This window comes from Manis pentadactyla, chromosome X (assembly GCF_030020395.1).
Source record: "Manis pentadactyla isolate mManPen7 chromosome X, mManPen7.hap1, whole genome shotgun sequence".
NCBI lineage: Eukaryota > Metazoa > Chordata > Mammalia > Pholidota > Manidae > Manis > Manis pentadactyla.
In genome coordinates this window covers 14,345,994-14,367,553 of record NC_080038.1, presented here as the reverse complement: position 1 = coordinate 14,367,553, position 21,560 = coordinate 14,345,994, and the positions used below count along the sequence as shown (strand labels likewise).

At 40.8% G+C, this 21,560-nt stretch overlaps 1 protein-coding gene across 1 annotated transcript in view; it reads left to right on the top strand.

The window, feature by feature from the left end:
* The window catches only part of MAP3K15 (mitogen-activated protein kinase kinase kinase 15), a 118,975-nt gene that overhangs the window by 73,157 nt on the left and 24,258 nt on the right, over positions 1-21,560 (top strand). Inside the window, 7 exon segments of the mRNA XM_036912775.2 lie at positions 4,781-4,830; positions 6,702-6,797; positions 11,757-11,844; positions 14,089-14,222; positions 16,431-16,562; positions 18,291-18,420; positions 18,648-18,753. Coding sequence (XP_036768670.2) covers positions 4,781-4,830; positions 6,702-6,797; positions 11,757-11,844; positions 14,089-14,222; positions 16,431-16,562; positions 18,291-18,420; positions 18,648-18,753 — 736 coding nt within the window.

The window sequence follows — 21,560 nt, the reverse complement described above, 5'->3', positions numbered from 1 at the left end:
GACGAGTGCATTAGATAGATCTATTTGCTATATACATGTTTTCGTGGAGTGTGAGTGGAGTTTTGCCATTAACTTGCCAAAGAAGGGTTATTGCTTTCCTGGAAAGAAGAATGAGCAATTATATCTTAATCAGGTAAAAATAAGTAATATCTTCCAAATAAAATGCAAGATTAGAGGATAAGCAGAGGCTCAGAACATATTAGATATTCCTTATCAGAAATAATCATGATACAACAACTCCCCATTGTTCAAAGTGTATAAAACGCTAGGTGGATATGTAGACATCTGCTATACAACATAGTACCTATAGTTAACAATACAGTATTGTGCACTTCCCAGTTTGTTAAGAGGGTAATCTCATGTTCTCTAATGCTCCCCTACCCTCCCCCCCCACACAAATAAAAACAAAAACCAAGGGACACAGGACACTTTAGGAGGCGTTGGGTATGTCTATCACCTTGACTGTGGTGATGATATCCTGGATGTTTGCATATGTCCAAACTCATCAAATTATGCAGTAAATCCACAGTAGATACATGAATTTCTTTGTATATCACTTATACCTCAATGTTGTATTAAAAAAGAAATAGACATGGTATCTCAAGTTGTCTTAGTCAACTCAAGCCATTATAACAGAATACCACAGGCTGGGGGGATTCAACAACAGAAATATATTCCTCACAGTTCTGTAGGCTGGGACGTCTGAGATCAGGCACCAGCATGGTCAGATTCTGGTCAGATTCCTGGCTCACAGACGCTGTCTTCTTGCTGTGTCCTCAGATGGTGGGGAGGTCGTTTTCTTGTGTCTCTTCTAACAAGGCACTAACCCCATCATGAGGGCTCTACCCCCGTGACCTGATTGCTTCCCAAAGGCCCTGCCTCCAAGTGCCATCACTGGTGGCTTGGGCTCCCACATAGGAGTTTGTGGGGACACAGACATTCAGTCCACAGCACAAGTGTAAGCCAGTAACTTTGTCTCAGATATAACAGTGAAGCAATCTTCTTCTCATTGGTAATAGAGTCAGCAGCTATTCGTGAAGACAAGCTGCCATAATGGGCTTGAGGTGTTTTTCCTGCACCATGTGTATTGAATATTTGAGAACAAAAGAAAAAAAATAAAGTTATAATAAAACACAGACATGGTGTTCAGGCAGGTATATCTCATTTGAAGAATGCATACATCTACTAGATTGCCTCTTTGGCTTTTCTTAACCTTTTACTGAAGTATGGCGTGCACACAAAAATATGTCAATCATAAATGTCCAGTTTGATGGATTTTTACCAAGTGAGCACACCTGGTAACCAGCACAGGTCAAGAATGAGAACATCAGCATGGCCCCCGTCCCCAAAGCCCTGATGGTGCTCCATTGTGCCCCCTTCAAGGCACTTCCTCCATGAAGCACCCTGCTCTCGATGGTGGAATCCTTATACTTGAGACCAGCCATGCTTAGTTTCTTGTGTCATTGATGCCACTGTGATACAAGAGAATTCTCAAAATTCTGGTCTGTACTCTCACTCTTCCATTGATACAAGTACAAAACACCCTCATGTTTTAACAAGTAGTTACAAAGGAAACTAATCCTACTGAAGTGACTCTTCATACTTTTAGAGACAAATGGCTTTGGTCTCATGAACAGCGTTCACAATGTTGTCTCGTAGACAAACGTCGCCTACTTCATCTGAATCCTATAATGTTTGCTGGCCCTTAATGAAAATTTCCATTGGCACACATAATGCTTCACTAGTTGTAAATGTTTTACTCTGTTTGTATATAGTCTGAAATAAGATGTGGAGAAGAACTGTATTCGCAGCAAATGCTAGTTTTCCTTGCCTGATGAAATGTTTTGCACAAGTGCTTGTAGTTGTCAGAGCAAACATCTGAGGGAATATAAATTGCCTTTTTCCTTTGAGAGTAAGCCTTTGCTTTTACCTTCATTTACATTTTTTAAGTTCTGCGGATTGTGAAAGCAAGCAGATTTTCCTAGTGTAAGATGACCTTTTTCTAGTGTGTTGCATTTTTTCCTGGTGGGCTACGGATGCTGGGAAGGCATCACACTCGTGCACACGTTCACCTATATTCAACATCACTGAGAGGAGATGAAGTTCTGGTTCCTCAGCCAAGGTTTCAGAAACCTGTGCTGGTGAATGTTTAGCAGCCAGCTCTGCAGGGCACATAGGGGCAGAGGGCTGCCGCTTTTGCTGATTGCTGGGGTGTAAATCCTCCCACCATGGCCAGTGTCAAGCAACCTGCACTGGGTCCCTGAGCATGGGGTTAGGAAGAGATGGGCAGCATCAGCCTTCACCAGCTGTCGCTCACTGCACCCAGCACTCCAGTGCAAGGAGGCTGCACAGAGCAGAAGCAAATGCAGTATTTCTCCCTTGGTTTCTCTTGGGCCCCAGGGTCCCCAGCAGGCACGTAGTGACCACCAATGCTGTCCCCACAGGTAGGGCTGCTGGTTTTGGAAAGCTCTTTTTTGGTAACTTCTACTCTTAGGTTAGCAACCAGACAGACTGACACAAAAAGTCTACATTCTTAACACAAAATTGTCACAGACACCCAAGAGTCCTTCCCAAAGGTCTGCATTCTGGGGGCAGGAGGGTAGAAGCTGAGCCAGGGCCAAGGGGATCCTAGAGGCATACCCCTACCTCTGGCTTCCTGACCCATTTCTCCATAGCCCACCCCAGCTCTGCTTCCAGTGCACTTTTACTGGGGACTTCCGGACACTGATATGCAAAGCTATAGTCTTGACTCCATTTCCTCATTGTGATTTAGGTATGGTAAAATATCCCCTCAGAAAAGGCTAGGATGCTGCCTAACAGACAGCTCAGGACAGGAGGAAAACAGTCACTGCTTCCATGATCAAGTACTCTGTGCCAGTTGACCCACTGGACCACCAAATCAGAAACAAAGCACCCAGCCCTGCCTTCCACTACCAGATATTTCACGGAAAACTCCCCTTGCAGAGAGAAGAGAGCACAGACTTCTCGATTCTGTTTCTACAATATTCCAGAACAGGCAAATCTCTCTGTGGTGGTAGAAGTCAGAATCCAGCCGCCCTTGGGTGGAACATAGAGACTGGGGACGGGGGTTTCAAAGGAAGCTTCTGGGCTGCTGCTAATGCTCTGTCTCCCAATTCAGATGCTGGTTACAGTGGGTATTCTTTTTGCAGAAATTTATTGAGGTGATTGCTGTGCCCTTTCCTGAATGTAGTATTTCAATTAAAAAGCTTAATAATAATTTAAAAATACTTCTACTGGCCCTCTTAATATTCCCCAACAATTACTGGACCTCATACTCTGTTACCAAGTGTCAAGCCCCTATATAATCCCTTCCTCCTCCTGGACCCTTAGCACCAGCCACTGTCCTCTTACTGTCCCCTGAGGGGCTCATGTCTGCACTTTCATTCTTATCATTTTTCTTAGAGTTATCCAAGTCCTAACTTTTCAAAGGCATCTCTACCTAGCCTTTCACCCCTGAATGTCTGCAGGCCACCCGATTGCCTGTGTCATGTACATGGTACATCCCATCACTTGTTTATGTTTTCAGAACTGTCTCCCCAACTGCGTTGTAAGCCCCATGCATGACTTCTGTGCTTTTATATCTGTAGGACCTATAAAGCAGGTAGTTCCCCTGCAGATGCCTATTGATGATGATTTGAAGGGAAATGGGGGAAGGCCATGTTGTTTACTTAACTAGTTAATCTTCCAAGTTAGGAAGTTCCCTACAGCTACCCTACAGTAAACCTACCCTCTGGGCATATTTTGAGAACTTATGTGGCTGAACTTTCTGTATGTGGGCAGCCTCTTACAGCAGAATGTGGGTCAGACAGAGCTCTCTCAAGTCTGCTCTGGTTTGTATTTCTGTGCCCAGTTCCAAAGGCAGATTCCTGTCTTCCACCACTACCCTCTTTCAGTGACTTTGAACACACCTCTCCTCTGAAATGTGTTGAATCTTTCTACATGGTGGGGTCCAATGTGATGGCTTCATGATTTCATCCAGTTCATCTTTCACAGATGGCTTCCCATATCACAGAGTTGAAGCCGCAGTCCTGATGATGGCCTCCTAGGCCCTGCATGCTCTCCCTTATGAGCTCGCCAACCTCCTCTCCACTTCACTCATACCACTCCAGCTGCACCCCTCCTTGCTGCTCCCCGAATCTTTCCAGCACACTGCTGCCTCAGGGCCTTTGCATTTGCTGTTCCCACTGCCTAAAACTGTTACCCAGATATCTGTGTGGCTCACTCCTGCACCCCCTTCAGCTTTCTGCCCTGAAGTCATCGGAGAGACTTTCTCAGAGCATCCAGTTTAATGCCATGACCTCCTGCCCCTCCTTGATGCCTTTCCCTGCTTAATTTTTCTTTGCAGCCCTTTTTATCCTCTACCATGCTGTTAATTTACTATTTAACTTATGCTCATCTCCCCTCACTGAAATGTTAGCCCCATGAGGGCAGGGATTTTGTCATTCTCCAGCACGTTCTCTGTGCGCGTACCTTGTCTGGCAGAAGATGAAAGGCCCCTCACTGTGTTCTTATGGTGTGCTTACGTTTCTATTTCAAATTTAGATCAATTGCTCTACACTGGTTTAGAGACATGAATGAATTTCTATGATGCATTAGAAAATGTTTCTGGTGTTCTAAGTTATGCAGAATGTATTGCTCTAACCCCTAAATCTCTATGAAAGTAAAATAGCGGAAGTGATTGACCATAGAGTGCAATCAGAAATTAATGATTGCGTGGAAAAAGTCAAGCTCTGCTGACTTTTGTCTTTGATACATGCAGAAACAAATCCGTGAATGGAATTTTACAGCCTCTTCCATTAAGAAGATAAGGTAAGAACATGAGAGAAAATGTAATTGTTGTTTAATATGAATAATGATAACAGTGCTTTATTACATTAATGCTTCCACTTATTTATGATTCGTGATATTCTCGTTTTTAATAGAATCCAAAATAGACTTATTTTCTCTCTTGTGGCCCTGCGTGTGCTTGTTCATAATATGCTGCTAGTAAGGGCCTCTTGGCCTGTTGTAACAGAGTAGCTTTGCTGGTATCCAGCAGACCAAATTCTCTCCTCTCAAACTTTGAGCCAATGACGTTCAAGTACTCAGAGATTCCCAGAACCAAAGCTGGGGCTTACTTGGTAATGACGCTTGGCTGGGGTATCCTGGGCAGAGTAATGGAGCCAAAGGCATTGTTATTGGCGAGGGTGTGGGGTGGTGTGTTCTGAGGAGAGGTGACTGGGTCTGACTCCTGCAGCATATCTGAGGGTAAGGGCGGCTCTGAAGTCCATATGAGTTCCAATCCCTCTGTTGCTGTGTGACCTTGGGAAAGTCACTCAACCTCTCTAGGTCTCAGTGTCTCATAGCTTCCACCAAAGGAAGGGCTTGGACTAGAACTTGATGGCCTTTCTCTGATTCTGAGACCACAGGCTACTGAATGAATCCCCTGTTACCTGTAGACATAGCAAGATCCTGTCCTAGATGCATCAGTGTTAAATTAGAATAATGCTTATGTCACTTTAAAAGGAGGGAAATAATTTAAGAACAGTAGTGTATTTTTTTCAATAGTACTTCTCAGAAAATATCATTAAAAAAATACTGAACATTTTCAAAAATGTATGACTCAGAAACTAAGCTATATGAGAACATGTAGTCAAGAACTTTCTGCTGGTACCTTCTCATAGAGATACCTCTTGCTTCCACTTCAACTATCAGCAGGGATGTGCAAAGGGACTGGGGTGAATCAGATCCTGGGACGAATGTGACATGAAGAGCATGTGTTGAACATTCCCAATGCTATCCAAGTAACTGTGTTCCTTTAACAGACTGGTTTTCAAAACTTACTTATGTATAACTTAGTTTTAATTCTTTTTGAATCACCCTGTACTTTGACTGTTTCAACCCAGTATCTGTCATGTAATCCGTAACATGAAGAATGGTCAAAGAAGCTATGGATCTTAGAAGAGGTAACTTAGGGCAAGGTTAAAGCAGCTTCATTTGTTTGGTGGAGGGCTAATCATAGAAGAGAATCTAGGCTTTCCCTAGTGACAAAATGAGGGCCATTTCATAGGCTTTGGCCCAGTGTGGGTAAAGAACTTTCTAGCAGTGAAATCCATCAGCAGATGGAGTGCAGTGATTTTCTGTCACTGGATATGTCCAGGCAAGCTGAATTTTGCTGGTTTGAGGTGCTGTAGAGTCAGATCCAGACCTTGGGTGGAGATGGACCAGATAACATTGAAAGGCCTTTCTTGAGCTAAGATGCCATGTTTATTTCTACCTCCTTTGTATGGCCACAGATACTGTGTCTTGATATTGTTCAAGTCTATAAATGTCTTTGATACCATAATGAATCATTTCACAAATACCTTTCCTGTCTTTTTTTTGTGAGATTACATGGGCAGAGACCATACTTTACATCCTTTTCTGCTTCCCATAGGCTTTGCTTAGCCCTGAACAATCTAGTAAGTTCTTAATACATAGTAAAGTAAGTTGATGGCTGAAAACTCAAACATAAGCAAGATAAATGTATCTGCTATTTAAATTTCATAGAGTAATAGAAGTCACATTTTGAGGATATTAAAACATCAATGAATCTTTCAAATCTGTAAAATAGAAGAACATCTATTACTAGGTTTTTCTCATAAGTTTAAAATTGATATCATAACATATAATATGCATTCTTGTGTTTTGAAATTTTATAGCGTATCCAAGTTTGATGAACGGTGTTGTTTTCTTTATGTCCATGATAATTATGATGACTTTGAAATCTACTTTTCCACTGAAGAGCAGTGCAATAGGTGAGTTATAGCTGATTCAGGTGAGTTGTATATCTAATTACAGCAAATCATTTTAAAGGGGCTTTGTTGTGAAAAATATTTCTTTGCCATACTGCCTTTCCTGAACTCTTAACTTACAGAAAATTACTTGTACAACTTTTTTGAGATATAACTCACATATTATGCAATTCATGCATATAAAGTGTACAATTCAGTCTCTTTTTAGTATATTCACAGTTTGGCAACCATCACCACAATCTAATTTTAGAATATTTCCCTCACCCCCAAAAGAAACCCAGTATTCATTAACAGTCACTCCCCACTTGCCCCCAACCTAACCCGGCCAATCCCCACCCCTGGCAACCACAAATTTCCTTTCTGTCTCTGTGGATTTGCCTATTCTGGACATTTCATACAAATAGAAACACACAATATGTGCTCTTTTGTGACTGGCTTCTTCCACTTACATAATGTTTTGAAGTTCATCCACATTGTAGCGTGTGTCAGTATTTCATTCCTTTTTGTAGCTGAATAATATTCCATTTTGTGGAACAGAAGTGATTTATCAGTTCATCATTTAAAAGGCATTTGGATTGTTTCCACGTTTTACACTATGATGAATAGCACTGCTATGAACATTCTCATGCAAATGTTTGGACACGTTTTCATTTCTCTTGGGTCTTATGGTAACTCTGTTTAACCTTTAAGGAACTGCCAGGCTGTTTTCCCAATTTGTACTCCCATCAGCAATATATGAGGGCTCCAGTTTTTCCATGTCCTTGTAGCACTTGTTATTGTCTGTCCTGTTGATTATGGCCAGGCCAGTGGGTGTGAGGTAGAATCTCACTGTGGTTTTGATTTGTACTTCCCTAATGACTCATGATAATGAGCACCTTTTCATGAGCTTATTGGACATTTTATATCTTCTTTGAAGAACTATCTACTCCAGTCCCCTGCCCAGTTAAAAAAATTTTTTAACTTATTTTGGAAAATATTCAGTCATACAAGAAAGTTTAAAAAGTACAAAGAACTTCCATATGTGTTTCACCCAGAATTCTCCAGTGTTAACCCTCTGCCACATTTGTTTTACATTCGCTCTACATGCATATGATTGTTTTTCTCTTAACCATTGAAGAGTAAGGTGTAGATCATATATAATTCTCCATTACCTCTTGATACTTCGGTGCGTATATCCTAAAACCAGGAACATTTATCATGTAATCACGGTACCATTAGTTATCTTATCAGGAAAATAGGATTGATATAGTACTATAATTTACAAACATTGTCCATACTTTACTTATTGTTCTGCTAATCTCCTTTATGGCAAAACAAAAGTTTTTTCTTTGGTCCACGATCCAGCCCAGGATCATGTAACACTTTGGTGTCCTATCTGTATGGTCCCCTTTATCTGCAACAGTTCTTCATCAGTCTTTTCTTATCTTGACTTAATGTTTTCAGAGAGTGCAGGCAATTTATCTTGTGTAGTCCTTCATTCAGTTTGGGTTCCTTTGATGTTTCCTCCTGATTACCTTAGTGTTACGCGTTTTGGGTAGGAATACTGGAGAAGTGATGTCCTGTCCTCAGTGTATCACATCAGGAGATGTACAATAATATCTTTGTCTCATTACTGGTGATATTAACTTGGTTCACCTAGTGAAAGTGAAGTTTGCCAGGTTTCTCCAAATTTGGCCCATTTTTAATTGGATGATTTGTATTTTTGTTAATGAGTTTTAATAGTTCTTTATATATTCTGGATACAAGTACTTTATCATATGTATGATTTGCAAATACTTCTTCCCATTCTTTGGGTCATCTTTTCGCCCTGTTGATGGTGTCATTTGCCACACACAAGTTTTAAATTTTGATCCAGCCCAATTTCTCTGTTTTTTCTTTTGTCAGTTGTGTTTTTGGTGTCACATCTAGGAAGGCTTTTGCCTAACCTGAGGTTTTCTATGGTGTTTATATTTTCTTCCAAGAGTTTTTATATGTTTAGCTCTTATATTTAGGTTGCTGGTCCATTTTGAGTTTATTTGTGTATATGGCATAAAGTAAGGGGTCCAACTGCATTCGTTTGCAAATGGATATGTGGTTGTCTCAGAAATATTTGTTGAAAAGGCAGTTCTTTCTCCCATTCAATCATCTTGGCATTTTTTTAGAAAATCAGTTGATCCTAAAAGTAAGAGTCTGTTTCTGGACTTTGACTTCTATTCCATTGATCTATGTGTCTGTCTGTATGTCAGTACCACATTTTCTTGATTACTGCAGCTTTGATAAGTTGTAAAATCAGGAAATTTGGGTCCTCCAACTTTGTTCTTCTTTTTCATAATTGTTTTGGCTATTGTGGTGCTTGCATTTCCATGTGAATTTTAGAATCAACTCATCAATATCTGAAAAAAAAGGCAGGTAGGATTTTGACAGGGATTGCACTGGATATGTAGATCAATTTAGGAAGCATTCCCATCCTGGCCATAGTAAGTCTTCTATCCTATTAGCATGGCATAGCTTTCTATTCTTTTAGTTATTTCAGTAATTTTTGTAGTTTCAGTGTACAGGTCTTATAGTTCTTTTGTTAAATACATACGTATTTTATTCTTTTTAATGCTATCATAAATGGAGTTTTCTTCATTTCATTTTCAGATTGTTCATTGCTAGTGTATAGAAATACACTTGATTTTTGTGTATTGATTTAGTATATCCTGCCACCTTGCTGAACTCATTTATTCTTTTTTTATTATTAAAGTATCATTTATATACAATCATATATTGGTTTCAAATATACAACCCAGTGGTTCAGCAGTTACTCATGTTTACTAAGTCTTCACCTCCTCTAGTGCAGTTACTATCTATCAACATAGAAAGATCGAACTCATTTATTCTAATAGCTTTTATTGTCTTAGAATTTTCTCTATATAAGATCATGTCATCTGCAGATAGACATGTTATAGTTCTTCCTTTCCAGGGATGCCCTTATTTCTTTTCTTGCCTGATTGTCCTGCCTAGACTCTCCAGTACAATGTTGAGTAGAAGTGGTGAGAGCAGACATCCTTGTCTTGTTCCTGATCTTGGTGGAAAAGCATCCAGTCTTTTACCATTAAGCATGATATTAGTGGTAACTTTTTCATAGATAGCCTTAATCAGATTGAGGAATTTCCCTTTAGTCCTAGTTTGTTGAGTGTTTGTATCATGTAATTTGAGAACATTTTAATGCAGTGTGTCTCAGACAGTCATTATCACAACATATCTAAAAATCAGACTAGAGAACCCTTGGGTCACAAGCTTCAATTTGGAGCTGGAAAAGTACTGCCAAATATTAGGCAGAACATCCCTTTACTACAAAGTTTACCTTTCTGACCCTCATTCAGTCCTCAGTATCCTTTTTACCATGCATTTAAGTAAAATTTTGTAATTGAGGTGTAACATACATTCATGTGAAGTATGTAAAGTACACCTAAGTATGTCTGTACCCAGAAGGTGCCTTGTGGCCTTTCCTAGCCATTAAGCCCTCTTCAGTCTTTAAGCCCCTGCCAGTGGTAACCATTTTTATTTCTATCACCAATGGTTAGTTTTGCCTGTTTTTGAACTTCAAATAAATAGAATCATGAAGTATGTACTCTTTTGTGTCTCTCTTCTTTCTCTTAGAATAATATCCATGAGATTCAGCCATGTTGTACATATCATTTCATCCTTTTTATTGCTGTGTAATGTTCCATTGTGTGCATACAGCAATTTATCTACTCTATTGATGAACATTTGGATTGTTTCCAGTCTGGTGCTATCATGAAAAAACTTCCATGAACATTCTTGTACATGCCTTTTGGTAAACATATACATTGATTTATCTTGAGTGTACACCTAGGAATGACGTTACTGGGTTATAGGGTAGGTTTATATTCATCTGTGGTTGTTACTGCCAGTAGTATTCCAAAGTGGCTGTATCAATTTATACTCCCACCAGCAATGTATGGGAGTCCCAGTTGCTCTACATTCTTAACAACTGACATTGTCTTTTAAATTTTAGTTACTCTGGTGAGTACATACCATGCCTCCTAAGAAGCCTGACTATTAAGTTTCCCAGATTTCAAAGATTAGCAGCAAAGGTGGGACAGGCTAGAGAAAGGAACATTTTGATGCTTTGTGGAAAGTATCCTAAGGTGTACAGTGTCCTTCCCTGCCACCTTCAGAGAGAATACTGAAAAAAGTTTTCTGAGTCAAACCACTTGAATGCAAATAAACAACTATACAAGTCTAGGAAGTGGCTGATGTGGCCCGTCAGCATTTGTGAGAAAGATTTATGAGTAATAGTTGATACTAAGCTTAATCTATGTCAACAGAATGATGAGACCATCTTATGCATTTCTTGCCCACCCCTCCCCTTAGACAAGATGTATTTCTTACTAAGAACTAGAATGTCTCCATCTTGAGAGGTGATGGTCCCACTCTTCTTAACACTGCTGGAACACTAATCTCAGGGCCAGTCTTAAGAGTAATACAGGGACACATGTGAAGAATCACCTGTTAGTGGTGTGACTCACTAGCAAGTCTTAGGGGGAACAAAGATGAAAGACTTTTAGGGACATTATAAAATTATGTACATTATTTCTAATGAGCTGTTATATAAAAAAGGGATTAGTTATAAGCAATCTGTAGGTGAGACCCACAGAAAAGAACTGTTGGTTCAGTGTAAGTGAGGCATTTCTCATTGAGTTCACCAAAGAATGAGCTGCCTTGTGAGGTAACGAGTTCTCTCTCACTGGAAGTGTTCAAGCATCAGTTACTATCAAGTATCACATGAGTTTTTCAACTAAATTAGATAACCATTAAAGTACCATATCAAATCAAGGAGTGGATTGACTATTCCATGAACTTATAAAAACTTGGTTTATATTTAATCACAGTTCAATGTAATAAGGCTAAGTTAAAGGTAAGGAACAAGAATGATCAAAATTAGGAGCATCTTTGTGACATTTGCTGTTCTAGGTTTTGCTCTTTGGTCAAAGAGATAATAACCAATGCAGTGGGCAGTACAGTGGAGCTGGAGGAAGAGACTGATGGGGACACCTTAGAGGTGAGTCATAGAAGACCTAGGACATGGAAAAAGTTATTTAGTGTGTCTTTGATGCTTAAAGAAAATGTCCTACTTTTTGTGTGAAAATTCTTTCTATGAATATTTAGAAATACTCATTTATGAATGAGCTAGCCCATCACTATCCATGACTTTCAGAGTTTATATTGAATGCATCTCTGTAGAAAGGCCACATCACTTTGGGATCCCCTCAGCCAGAATGTTTAAGAAAGGTTTGGCATGGACTAAACTAAAATTGCCTCGTATTCACAACCTTTGCAAAAGTCTTTTTTCTAAGTTAATTAATAATGTTTGTGAGACTACAAGAGAAAGAGTTGGCCAACTGGGAGCATAAATTTTCATTTATGCCTAAAATTACTTTTTTCATATCTACTTGCATATAATATATTAACTATAACAATTGTAATATCATTTTTAAGAAAGTCATCAGAAACTCTTTTTTGTTGAAGTATAATTGACATACAGTATCCTGTTAGTTTCAGGTGTACTTCATAGTCATTCAGTATTTTTATATGTTATGAAATGTTTCCCACAAGTGTAGTTAATATCTGTCACCATACAAAGTTATTACAGTATTACTGACTATATTCCCTATGCTGTACATTACATCTGCATGACTTATTTATAAGTGGAAGTTTGTATGTCTTAAGCCCCTTCACCTATTTTGCCCCTCCCTTCTCTTCCTCCCTTCTGGTAACCATCAGTTTGTTTCCTGTATTTATGAGTCTGCTTCTGTTTACTTTTTTTAGATGGCACATTTAAGTGAAATTAGATGGTATTTGTCTTTCTCTGACTTATTTCACTTGGCATAATACCCTCTAGATCCATCCATGTTGCAAATGGCAGGATTTCATTATTTTTATATGGTTGAATAATATTTCATTGTGTATATGCACCACATCTTCTTTATCCATCCCTCTATCAATGGGCACTTAGGTTGCTTCCATGTCTTGGCTATTGTAAATAATGCTGCAGTGAACATAAGAATGTGTTTATCTCTTCAAATTGGTGTTTTCCTTTTCTATAGAGAAATACTCCAAAGTGCAATTGTTGAATCATATGGTAGTTCTATTTTTAATTTTTGGAGGCCCCACCACACTGTTTTCCATAGTGGCTGCACCAGTTTACATTCCCACCAACAGTGCACAAGGGTGCCCTTTTCTCACCTGCACTGTTACCTCCTGTCTTTGATACTAGCCACTCTGGCAGCTGTGAGGATCATGTGCACTTTTGGACAACACTGTTATAGTCCACTGTTACTACACCATTATACATATGTTTAAATCTTGTACAATTATTCTGACTTGTCAGTAACTCAGGTCTTCCCAATGGCTATAATTTAATGAAATTTTGGCACCTTCAAGTTATGCTGAAATTAATTCTTTGAGGTTTCTTTCAGAGAATATCAAAGGAATTCATTTTAATAATTGAGTCAGGTTGAATTCTTTGCTTAGAATCAAAGTTTGCTGTAGAAATGAACTGAGTGATGCACTTACCAGATATGGGGTAGAGATAAGTGTGAGACAAGCCTTTTATGGAGCTGGATGAAGCCTGGTTGATCAGACAGTGATGGGGACCCATTAGCAATCTTAATTGTCAAGCATCCCTAGAAGTAGATGGGAGGGGACATGCATACTCATTCTGTGCACTCCTATGCATAAGCACAGTGGAGCATAAAAAACAATGGACAGGAAACCTTGTGGCCTCTGCTCGTTTAAGTATTGCTCAGCCTAGAGTTACATGTATTTTAATCATGGAAAAGAACAAACTGGAATGCAGGTAGGTGTACAACAACTTTTGATGGTAAGATTGGAGAAACAATAGCAATACTAACTGTACCTGGAATTTTTGCAGTGTGCTAGATAAGTTGATAAGGGCTCATGCAGGAAGGCACCTATTTGAGGTACTTGACATACTTAGAAGCATTTTTAAATTGCAGTGGTAGGAATCTCCAAAAGGTGAGCCCACAAAATTACATATGAACCATATTTTAAAAAATTTTTTGGACTTTATTTCATAAAATCTGTTATGAATATATGAACAGCTGAGAATTCTATCCCTTTAAGGTAATTTTTTAATGAAAAGTACGTAGCTTAAGAAATGTGATCTGCCTAATACTCAAGTAATGTTACTTACAAATTTTTTAACTTGCAGGACAAAGCTTGGGCTTTTAGGGGGCTTCACCACAAGTTGTGTGCTTTTTTATCGTTGCTTTTCCTTCTTTAGTATGAGTATGACTACGATGCCAATGGTGATAGAATTGTGCTGGGAAGAGGCACATATGGGATCGTGTATTCTGGTAGAGATCTGAGCAATCAAGTGCAAATAGCCATCAAAGAAATCCAAGAGAGAGACAGCAGGCAAGTTGGGGCAGGCCTTCTGCACTCTTCAGTTGCCAGCTGCATACCCAGATCCCATGCCCACCATTGATGGTGCAGATGATTTAAAGATGAAAGCATTATGTCATCAAAAAATGTGTAATTCTCTTGTAATAAGAGCAATTTGCTTTTGTTCTCTGTATAATAAATAGATTGAGAAAGTGGAACAACTTCACTTAGAGGCATGTGGATTGCACAAATTTATATTTTAAAAGAAAAGTGTAGTTTTATTTCCACCCATCAACTAGGTCTAAAGCTTTACATTTTTACATAGATAGTTATTTGCAAATATTTTACAATGTGAGTCAATGCTTTAATTCACACTGTAACAGTTTTAAATGGCCATTATTTATTCAGATGTATCATTACAGAAAATTAAATATGGTAAAAAGAAAATTAGCTTTTGTAATACAGATTTTTTTATACCCGGCCCTTCAACCTCAGCCAGAGATTTGGGGCTATTTTTTTTTAACTACCAGTACTACTAACTTAGTTCAACATTTTTTAGAGTCTAATTAAATATTTATTTCTTTTTAAATTCATACCTAAACAAGAACGTTACAGTGTTGACTGGTAAGCATTTTTGTAGAGAAGCTACATACACCGTAATGGCCACAGTGTAAGAAATGATAGCTCTGTGTTCCACAGGCATGCTCAGATCACATCAGCCGGGTTGACTTCAGTGCTGGACACTGATGGACATGTGCAAACATTCCTTCATCCAGGTGGTCAGTGAATTCTCAGAGATGGGTCACAAGTGATTTCTAGCAGCTGTAAGACCCTTCATCATTGATTCATTCATTCACTTGTTCATTCATCTGTGCATTTTTAGTGGGATTGTGTGTTATAATATTTGAATTATAAGGCAAGACCTGAAATGAACTCGTCCAACTTCTTCCAAGGCTGAGGAAGATTAAATGACTTCTCTAAGGCCGTGAAGAAATGAGAATAGGATCCAGTCTCTTGAATTCCTCATCCAGCATTCTGTCTCTTATTCTCATGGATAAGGTGGAGCAATTGTTTCGGGGAAACTTCTGACATGTACTGCCTCCCTCCATTGGTTGCAGTAGTTGTTTCAGCTTTTCATGGCCGAGTTGTTCCTGGGATTTTAGAGCTAGAAGGGACCTTAGAGACTGTTTAGCCCTTTTCCCTTAAGTTACAGGCTGAACTTACGTATTAGGCACCTTCTCTGTGCCAGATTCTGGGCTGGCACTGGGGGTGCAGAGGTGACTAGGATAATGTCTATAGTCCAGGGTGCTCCCAGTCTGATAGGGACTGCAGATACCTTGCCTGGAAGTCAGAATGGCAAGTGCCATAATAGAGGCAGACACAGAGTGTTTGGAGAACACAGGAGAGAAGTGAATTACTTTTCCTGGGTGGGTTGTGGCAAGTTTGAGAAAATAAATCATTTTTGAACTGGTCTTTGAGGGATGAGTAGGAGTTGTGTCTGGCAGAAAAGGAAGCCAAAGTATTCTATGCTGAGGCACAGAGTATATTCAGAGTACAACAGTTGTCTGTTGTGACTTGAATGTAGGATGTGGGGCAGTGGGGAGCTCTTGAAATGATGCAAAGCTTTTAAAAGATGTAGTCTGACCTGAGTTTGAAGGTTTTGTGTGCCATCTTAAGCAATATAGTCTTTATGTGGCCCTTATGATGGGAAGTGATATGATGAGTATTTTTTTAGGAAGAGGGGATATGGTGGCCCTGGGAGAACAGACTAAAGAGGCCAGAGGCTGGGGCTGGGAAGTCCTTTAGGCGACTTTGCTATAGTCCAGAGTGAATCTGCAGAATGAGGCTAGAAGCAACTGAGGACAGAACCTTCTAGGACACCTCCCTGCATGGGAGACAGAGGAAGAGGGGCTGTTGAGAGAGGCAAAGGGTGGTTGGAGAATTCAGGGCCCTAACAGTGCAGTGGTAACAGCAACAGGCATGCGCTAAGGACCCAGCATGCACCAGGCACTCCCCTGTGGGCCTGAGAAACTTGACACCCTTGGGCCCCCAGGAGCCTTGTGTGGCTGGTATCACTATCCCCCTTTTTACAGCTGGGCAGCTGAGTAGTCTCATGGGACCAAGGGAGAGACCATTTCCAGGAAGAAGGAATGGCCAGCAGTAGGGCAGGCATGCGAGGTGCAACACGGACCCCAAGCCTGGGGGTTCGGCGGGTGACACTGGCTTTGGGTCCCCTGCTAGGAGCTCTCAGCCGCTGCACAAGGAGATAGCCCTGCACAGGTACCTCAAGCACCGCAACATCGTTCGCTGCCTGGGCTCTGTTTCTGAGGATGGCTACATTAAGATATTTATGGAGCAGGTTCCTGGGGGTGAGTATGTCTGTGTGTTTGGTCCCGCACGCTGAAAGTCACTGATGAAACATACAGCATGAATATGATTGTCGATCTGGCCACTTGAAAAATGATAGACCTTTTAGACAGGAGAGAGCATTTGTTTCTCAGAGGAGTTGGCTATAGATCTTCCAATGTCACATAAACAGTCTGTTTCTGGTTTGGTAACTCAAACATCACATATTCATTGAGGATCTGCTGAATGCCAGCCGCTGGGCTGAGGGCTGGAGACAGAAATGAATAAAGCAGTCTTCAGCCTCGAGACCTTCACAGCCTGGAAGTTTAAAGATGGTTTGGAGAAGAGGAGACAGAGGATTTTTAAATGATGTTGCAAAACAACATGTTGACAGGGAAATCACAGTGCTTTATCCAAAAAATACCCCAACGCAGGCAATATAGTGCGGGGGGAAGAGTTCCTCAGATCTGGAGCCAGTCTAGTTTGAATTAGTCCCTCCATCTGCAAGCTGGGTGACCTCAGGCAAATTCTTTACCTCTCTGTACCCTCAGTTTCTGATTGAATAAATGAGTTGTAAAATCGGAGTAGCAATGACTACTGTAAAAATTGGAGTAGTAATAACTCTTAGAGTAATAAGGACCCTATGTCAGTGGGTTGTTGGGTAGATCAAATGAGATAACGTATGCTCTTAAAATGGTACCTGGCAGAGAGCAAGAACTCAGCAAGTGCTCATTAAAAAAAATAAAATTAGTAACAATAAAATAATAATTATCATTATGATCTGAATACAAATGTAAAGACTTCAGTTGGAAGTCTGCATTCATTCATTCAACCAACAGTTATATTAAGAGCCTACTGTTATATTAAGAGCCTGGCTATACATGCTAAGAGCCAGGCAATGGGCTAGATTTTGAGGGTAATGTTAAGGATTAGTGAATTACAGTCTCTTCTTCCCTCAGTTTGCTTAGAGCAGAAAACATGTCAGTTGCAGTTCACATTAATTGATATTCCAGGCACAAGGTTTAAGGATGACAACAGAATTGGAGATACATGTGCATGTCCCCTTTTACAGTCAGGGAAACTGAGACGTGGCAAGGTCCCATAGTGCTGCATAAGGGCTGAAGCTGAGACTGGCTGATTCCTGAGGACCTGCACCATGGCAGCAACCTCTGAAACAGATGGTTAGAATGTAGTGAGGCGAGGTTTTCTTCTGGCCCGAAGGTTCAGTGTGTACTAGTACAACTGGGCAAGAGAGCAGTGTAAACACAGTGACCTGGCACCCGGTTCTTCTCACAATGAGAGTGGAGAGACCCAACTTTCTCAGGTCTGAGTCCTGTCTCTCTAAAGGGCTCCTCACTCTGGTGCTGTCCACCTCTGATTTCAGAGTGAGGTTTAAAATGTGACTTTGACCCAAACCGAATGGCTGAGATACTTGTACAGGATCTACAGCACTGGGCCAGTCCTCCCAAGTTCAGAGAACATTGTAGGGTTCTCCTCCTGACTCTGTGCAGCTGAACAGAACTAAACCAAAGGGGTTCCTGCTGCCCCAGCCCCTGGCCCCTTCTCTGGCTGCGCTGCTAGCGCATCTGGGAAACAGGCAGCAGGGAGGGAGGAAAGAGGTTGCGTTTAGCCCAGATACAGTGATGTTGGAGTGGCTCCATCTACTAGGTTAGAAACGGCACCTCATTTTATTTCCCTAAACTCATATAACTGAATCACCCTGAGCAGTTTTCTGCTGTGTCCATTTCCAGAAAGCCTTTCTGCTCTTTTGCGATCAGAAAAATGGGGGCCGTTGAAGGAGCCCACCATCAAATTTTACACCAAGCAGATCCTGGAAGGCCTCAAGTATCTCCACGAAAACCAGATTGTGCACAGAGACATCAAGGTACTTGCTTGTCTGAACTAACGAGGTTTTGTTTGTACACCTCAGGCTGTGTGAGCTGCTGACAGTGTGGAACAGCTCATGGAAGGGAAGGGATTGAGCATGACAGTCCCCAAAGTGTGAAATCTAGTCTTCCTAGAGACTTGTGATTGTTTTTTAAGGTCTAAATCTGTTTTGTATTAGCTTTTCAAACCTGTCTTTAAGCATGTGATATTCTTCCTTTTCTAAAGGGTGATAATGTTCTGGTGAATACCTATAGTGGAGTGGTGAAAATCTCTGATTTCGGAACCTCTAAACGTCTTGCAGGAGTGAATCTCTGTACGGAGACATTTGCTGGTAAGCAGAACAGAGCTTGGCGTGGGGTGGTCATTATGGAGGTACACCTGCTGTAAGCCTGCCGTCCTTTAAGAATTACTTACTGAGCCCCTCAGCACAATGTGGCCAGTTGATAACTGAAGTGGACAGTGAATCATCCCCGACTTACAATTGTTTGACCTTCGTCACAGTGGTGTGCTTAACCAGCTGCTTGTGGCAGCAGGACTGCTATACTTTCTTCTCTGTCTTCAAAGGTTGGGTGGGTGGACTGCTCTGCCTGAGGTTTTCTGTGGATTTCTAAACAATCAGCAAAATGATGGCATCTCTTGTAAGTTAGTAACACATTATTCAGAATCATGGATAATTTTGAATAACAGGAGACCTCAGACAACTTATGAAGACATTTTTTTGGTCTGTCATAAACATTGCCTGTTACTTTAGAGAATTTTGGTACCTAATGCTTTGATATGATTATGTTTCCAAGGGAGACTAATTCTTCTGGGGAATATGGGCTTCTAAGTGGGTTTGAAGAGTTGGATTTTCTTTTCCATGTGTCAGTGATGGAATCATTGAAGTGTTGAGAGGGATTGGATTCAAAGAGTAGTATAAAATTTCCAGGTAGCTTTGTACTTACAAGACTAATGAGTAGAACAAAGCTCAAAAGCTACCTGTGGCTTTTTGAAATTCCTGCTTTAAAGCAACCATAGCAAAAACTTTGATCCTTGGAAAGACTATGAATCAGTAAAGGTTTATGGTCCCCTAAGGTGTAATAAAAGTATCACAAAGATGTTGCTTGATGGAATTAAGAAATGGCACTTATAATATCATAGCTCTGCAGTGAGCTTTAAAAGACAGATGACTGTTCTCTCTCCTTGTAGCACTAAGCAGTAGAGTGGACTGACTTGGCCTTAGTTTGGTGAATAATGTCTCAGCTTTGAAAGAGTTTTCTTCAACAAGAGGGTTGTTGTATGTCAGTCACTGGACGCCCACGGTGGAGAAACATTCCCTGTGTAGAGGGAGCTTTCAGGCATCAGAAACGACTTCACAGCTATAACACCAGGGGAGGCATATGTACCACAAAATGGGAAAATATTATACCAAGGACTCCACCATCATCTCCCAAAGAAAGAGTGTATTGAATTTTCATTCATTGTTTCTGATATCAGTATACATATATCAACACATATACATCAGCATGTATATGTGTGAGACTAGCACATTTTTTGCCCTAATTGAAATGACATGTTCTCTTCTTTGGGGCCTGGCAATATGTAGCAAGAGGGGCTCTGATATGACAAGGAGTTATTTCAAGATATAAAACCCCTGACAATTTATCTAGTAATTAACATTCCCAAGGAGAAAAAAAATTCACAAAGAAAACACATGTATAATTCATTATTGCATATCACATTTTCCCAAGTAATTGGCTTGAGGAGGCATGAATTTTGCATTGCAAAATAACTCAGGGGTGTTTGAGGAATAATGAAGAAGAGGTCTCATTTTGGGTAGGAGATTCCCCTGCATATGATTACTCTTTGCACAACAGAGTGGTTCTGTAAAGAGATATCAGCTGGTTGGTGCAGAACTCCAGCTGGGTGTTGTTGGACCCGGTGGGGCTTTTCCACACAAAGCATCTGAGGCTTTTGGAGCCTGGAAGGGAGAGCCCAAGGCTTCCAACAACTTTTTGTCCTGAAGCTCTACCCTCCTGTGTTCCTCTGAAGAGTTCAGAGGAAGGGCCTTTCAGGCTAGGTCAGCCCCTCTGCTGTTTTTTTTTTTTAATAGCTTTAGCGAGCTGTAACTTACAAATCATAAAATGCACCCCTTTGAAGTGCACCCCTCATGTACTCTCTTCGTGGAGATCGGCCCGCTCAGAGATTTCACATGAGCAGAATGGTACTGTGGTGGTCCCTCGCACTGAGCTTATTTCACTTCCCATGGTCTTTTGCAGGTCACCCATGCCCTGGCATGAATTAGCACTTCATCCCTTTTCCCAGTGAGTAGGAGCACATTGTGTGCACACACCACATTTTGTTTACCCATCTACCAGTCAGCGGCCGGTTGGATTATTCCCAGTTCTTACTGCTGTGAATGATGCTGCTGTGAATACTCACATGCAGGCCTTGGTGTGGACATGTTTTTGTCCCTCCTGACTAGATAGCCAGGTGTGGATCTTGGGTCAGGACCAGGACCTCTGTTCTGGTCTGTGGCTGTAAACATCTATGGTTCAAATTCTAGCTCGACCACCTGCTAGGTGTGGGACCTTGGCCATGTTACTGAACTTCTCTGTGCCTCAGTTGCTTCAAAAGTAAAATGGAGATGCTCTTAGTACCTACTCCATTGGGCTTTTATGAGGGTTAAATGAGTTAATACCAACACACGGCATAAATAAAACAAGTACTAGTTTGCGCTGAGAAGTTACAGGTGATTACAGGTGGTAGGATCCTTTGGGAGAATCGAGTTTATGCACATGACTACCATGTTGAAATTGTCAGACTCAGAGGTGTAATCATAAAAGCCATTTTATTTTGTCTCCCGCCACCCTTTCCCTCCTGCCTGGGGCAGTAGTCCTTTCCCATGACTTCCCAGCCACCCTTAGATAACAGAGAAAATCCTGTTGGCACTTGAGAAAGAAACACAGTCTGAATTTAGTAATTAAAGGGTTCATGCTAATATACTCATCAACCTCCTGGTCCCCACTCAAAGAGCAGACATCTCTCTGTGTCCCTCCTGGCCCAGCGCTGGCTGCCTCTCCTCCCCGCACACCTGCCCCTGCTCCCCAGCTGCAGGAAGGAGAGGAGGGGACACAGAAAGTTGTCACTTGACTAGCA